The sequence below is a fragment of the Conger conger genome, chromosome 7 (assembly GCF_963514075.1).
Source record: "Conger conger chromosome 7, fConCon1.1, whole genome shotgun sequence".
Classification (NCBI taxonomy): Eukaryota; Metazoa; Chordata; class Actinopteri; order Anguilliformes; family Congridae; genus Conger; species Conger conger.
In genome coordinates this window covers 25,463,894-25,469,050 of record NC_083766.1, presented here as the reverse complement: position 1 = coordinate 25,469,050, position 5,157 = coordinate 25,463,894, and the positions used below count along the sequence as shown (strand labels likewise).

General features: G+C 50.5%; 1 protein-coding gene across 1 annotated transcript; it reads right to left on the bottom strand.

The window, feature by feature from the left end:
• Positions 1 to 1,176: 1,176 nt before the first annotated feature.
• On the bottom strand, positions 1,177 to 3,420 carry LOC133133256 (glutaredoxin domain-containing cysteine-rich protein 2). Its single transcript, XM_061249356.1, is given in 3 exon segments — positions 1,177 to 1,379; positions 2,140 to 2,311; positions 3,121 to 3,420. Coding segments are annotated over 3 exon segments (675 nt in total).
• Between the last annotated feature and the right edge of the window lie 1,737 nt (positions 3,421 to 5,157).

Sequence of the window (5,157 nt, the reverse complement as noted above, 5' to 3'; positions counted from 1 at the left end):
AACAGTTTATGGGGCCCGTGGGAAGGTGAGAGGTTGTGTCACGGGGGCGACCAGTGAACTATAGCGCAGCAAATAAGTCAAGATTTAATTGAGTTCATTATATGTTTTTTTTTATTTCCGCTTGCATGTGTTCCTGTAAAGTCTACGCCGATCGATGCACTCCCACGCAGCTAGCTTGTGTTCAATGGCGCTTTTATGTGTTTTATTAATCTTGTGGAAATAGTCTCCGGAGCTTTGCGTATCCTAAAGATCTTCAGCGTCCTCCAGTGGCTTTGGGCCTCTATACTGTATGTGTGCTAATGAATTCGTTCAATACGCCCAGTAATTGTTATGAGGGTAAACACACTACTTTGCGTGCTCTAATGAAATAAATGAATACATAAGAGTCGTTGGGGTACCGATACTGTTTTATGACTGGTGATTAAACACGGAATGGAAACATGAAAACAATCTTGTGCGTGAGTAATGAGTAATGACACATCTTGAAATAAGTAAACCGATGCAATAAATGAACGCATGCAAATTTTTACGATGATAAACATGCTGATTTAAATTGTGTGCCTGTGTACCTCTTTGTGTGTGTGTGCGTACTTGTACTTGTGCTTCTAAGAGTGTGTCTCGTGCACACTCGTGTGTGTGTGTGTATGTGTTGCTTGTGTATTATCTGTGTGTGCTTGTGTGTATGTGTGTGTCTGTATGCATTTTTGTGTGTGAGCATGTGTCTGTGTGTGTGTATCTGCACTTCTGAGAGGGTGTCTCGCGCACACTCGTGTGTGTGTTTGTGTTGCTTGTGCATTATGTGTGTGAGCGCTTGTCTGTGTGTGCGTGCGCATGTGCATGCATGTGTGTACAGCCACCCTTAATTGGGTGCAGCATTGCATAAAGCCTCTTTTTACAGCTGCCTTTTATGTACGTGTCAGGTGCACCATTTCTCTCCTGACTGCTATAAATAGTCGGCATTAAAATTTACTTCTGCATAATACATGTATTTTGCCTCATTTTTTTTGACTGCTCCTCTTGCGTCTTGGCGGCAGACCTGGGACGCGGGACGCCGGCTCCCTGCGCCTCCCGCACCTCCTGCTCCTCCCGCGCCTCCTGCTCCTCCCGCGTCTCCTGCTCCTCCCGCGCCTCCTGCTCCTCCCGCTCCTCCCCGCGCCTCCCGCTCCTCCCGCGGCTCTACTGCGCGCAGGACTGGCACCGCTGCAGGCCGTCGGGGAAGCAGGCGGGACAGCGCAGCGCTCGGATGGACTCGTTGAAGCGGTTGGCCAGCATGGACAGCTTGCTGCCGTGGCACAGGGAGCAGGGGCAGCACCCGGAGCCTCCACACTGCGGGCAGCTGTCCGGGGCCTGCGGCACAACAGAGCGAGGCGGCCGTCAGCCTGCACCGCCGCACGCGGCCACCAGGGGGAAACCCGCACGGCACAGAGGCCAGAGGAGAAGCCACGTTTACGGAAAAACCCGCGCCTGTAAGCAGGCGCTGTCACACTTGTGGAAATGAGAGAGGGGGTGGAGGGCAGGAGGAAGGAGGAAAGAGAGGATGTCAGTCCACAGAGAGAAATTCAGCAGCAGGACAAGAGAATCTTCTGTTGCAGTCCACTAATCTATTGTCTTTGACCCCTTTTGTGCTTTAATCTAGGACTTTTGAATTTGTGTTGGTCTCGGTACTGTAGTTCCTGAAGTTGTAGATCTCTCGGTTAGGGTAGTTACACACTTGGCCTATCTACCTTGCGTTCTGCCCTGGTGTAAAATTCAGATATGACCAGCTTGAAATGATCAGTCACCGGATGTTTCAAAACATAGCTTGAGCTGGTCAAACCATGTTTCAAACACATATCCTGAGATGTTTTTTTCAGCAGGGTAGACTTACTGTATATTCATGGCTTTACAACTGATCACATGTGAATTGTACCTGATCTGACCTGTTCGGGTGTTTGTTCTATGACCTTGACGTGCACTGTGATGTGATGTGAGTGATCTGAGAGGAAGCGTGTGGCTGTTTGTTTCCGCGTGTGGCTCTGGCAGCTCCAGCGGAAAGCCTTGGAAGAGAAGAAGGGCACAGTCCTCCATTAACCGGCCGAGACAGACGAGTCAGCACTACCTGGTGCGCTCCGTGCCGCATTTCCTCATCTCCGTGGTTACACAGGGCTCGCCGTTTTGACCTGCTCCCCCCCTCCTGCCGGTGAGCATACTCCCCCCGCCCCTCTCGACCCTGGAGGGGGTCCGCCCCCGCCTCCCCCTTCTGCGGGGGGGATCTGATTATCCGCAGGTTGCTGGTGTAGATGATTATTTTCCCAAAGTCCAAAACCGGCGACTGTAAAATAGAATGAAATAAAATAAAACTGAAGTTCAAGATTAATGCCACCTACTGCATTCCGTGAAATTAATAGCAAAGTTTTGGCACAAATAACGTCTAGCTTTCTGTGTGTTAAATTGCTAAAATCGCCATGTTAATGTGTCAGCTGTGAATTATCGAAAGGAACTTTGCTCAGTTGCAAATGTAACCTTTGATAAGCTTTCCCAACCACCCCTGTACATCAGGCAAATTGCGATGGAACAAGAAGATTTCAGGTCTTGGGCACTAGAACAACATTTTGCCCACATAAAAATGTAAGTAAGAAAGGCATAGAAACTGAATTTCATTTTCAAGACTGAGTGGGATGTTTAAACTCATCAACAGACACTGAATAGATTGAACGATTAACTGCAGTCCATTAATCTATGCCCACCACGTCTGCGAAACTGTCTTTAAAAACTGCGTCTGACAAAACGGACAGTTCACTCTCGGAAATAAAATGCCAGGGGAGGCACATTTTTTGTTCTTCAAGGATGACATTTCCCAAATGCATCCTGAAGTACAGTAATGTTCTCTTTGGGTTCAAATGAGTACATTTAGCAAGAAAAAAATGGTACGGATTTGTTCTACATATATCGCTGGCTAGGGCTACAATTTTATGCATCTATAGGGAACCGCCCCAGAGATAAGCATTTGTACCTTTTCGGCACTTCATACTTTTATTTCCGAGAGTGTACAAGCTGAGCTCTGACAGTTTCTCTGCACTATTGGCTAGAGGCCATATTGATTTGAAGCGTTCCTGCCTGGAGAACGAAGCCGGTACTCACTTTGGCGTCTTCCCCCGCCAGCCCCCCGTAAGCGGGGGGCCTGAAGCCCCTGTAGACGTTGATCCTCTGGGCGATGAGGCCGGTGGGGGGGTAGAGGCCGGGGTCCTGGAGGCCGCAGAGCTGCTCCACGTGCAGGTGGGGGGGGATCTTCCCGTGGAGGAAGCTGTGCGGGTACTTCTCCCCCGGGCTGTCCAGCTCCTGCCCGTCCTCGTACACGTGCTTCAGCACCCTCCCGCTGTAGGAGGAGGCGATCTTAAAGCGCACTTTCCGCTGGCCCGCCGCCCTCGCGTGCTCCGCCATGGCGCCTGCCGGCTCGGCTCGGGAGAGGAGAGAGAAACAGGGTCCGGGGCGGAACGGGGTCCGGTCACTGGAGCTCGGAGTCGAGGGTGGAACGGGGTCCGGTCGCTGGAGCTTGGAGTCGCGGGGGGTTTGGAACCGGTTAAAGTGGCTTGCAGTGGAGAGCAGAATGGGCTCTGGTCACAGTGGCTTGCAGTGGAGAGCAGAATGGGCTCTGGTCACAGTGGCTTGCAGTGGAGAGCAGAATGGGCTCTGGTCACAGTGGCTTGCAGTGGAGAGCAGAATGGGCTCTGGTCACAGTGGCTTGCAGTGGAGAGCAGAATGGGCTCTGGTCACAGTGGCTTGCAGTGGAGAGCAGAATGGGCTCTGGTCAAAGCGGCTCGCAGTGGAGAGCAGAATGGGTTCTGGTCAAAGCGGCTCGCAGTGGAGAGCAGAATGGGGTCCGGTCTCTGCAGCTCAGTCTCACCCCCGGCAGAGCCACCCAGGCCCGTCCTGCCCCGCCCCGCCCCGCTCCGTTCCGCACGCTCAATAATTCAGCGGAGGATCGTGTGAACAAAGGTGGCCGGGAACGGGACACCGTTTCATCAAATAATGATGGCGGAGAGCCGCGGGGAAACAGGCGCGGGCTCCCGTTGCTTTTCACTGCAAGGTAATGAGAAAAGGCCAGAAATATCAGCTCAAACGTATGAGTGACGGCTCTCAAAAAACGAAATGTCACGTGCACTCTAAAAGAGTGTGCATAAACACAATTCTTACATTACAATTCAGTGCTCGTGTCAAATTTGTATGTTAGATTTGCCATTTCCTGCCGTTTTTGTTTCTGATTTGAATACAGTGAAGGGAATGTGTGTGCTGGTGACACGTCAGAGCTCCTTACAGAGGGTGTGCTGGACTTTGGGGGGCTGCAGTTTGTGCTTCAGAAACAGGTGTAAGAGCGGTAGTGCCGGCAGGCCAGCAGGCCTTCCGGGAGCCCGGGGCCCGGGGCCCGATCAGGAGCCCGAGAGAGACCAGAACCGGCCTGCTGGTCGCCTGACGGCACATATCCTAATTTAGGAGAACTGGGATTTTAATACACAACACCGCTCCCCCCACCCTCTCCAGAATATCTCAAAGTGAAAAAAGCTTGTGTTGTATGCTCATTTTATGGCTTTATGGCTCAAATAAAAAAGGGACCTGACTTTTTCCGCTTCCCTTCAGCAAGGTCCTTAACCCAAAATCTGCACCAGGGGCTTTACCCCTGCTCTCTCTCTCCTGTTCTCTCTCTCTCTCCCCACTTGTGATGCTTCTCCCTGCCATTTCTCCCAGGGCATCCACGAAAAAGAGAATCACATTCTCAATGGATTTCCCCAGGTTAAATAAAAGATTAACAAAACAAGAAAAATATCCTGCATTGAATCAACATATGCTCTCAATTCTTTAATTCAAGTGCACAGAAACAAGTGTTTCCTTTTCTTCTTCTTATTCATCATCATCATCATCACCATCATTACCACATAGCAGTGCAATAAGTTTCCTTTAAATAAGGCCAGAACTCCGCATATTTCAGCATCTCTAGCAGTAAAGTGTTTCTCCTTGGCAGTAGGCAGGGTATAAAAATCATCCATGAGACCCTTGACCTCATTAATCAAAGTTACAGCCCTATTACCCATGGGTAGAGCCAGCCCTACGTTTATAATATCTACAAGCAGGAGAACCTAATGACGCAGACACGAATCTCCCCGTCTGAATTATCATTCAAGA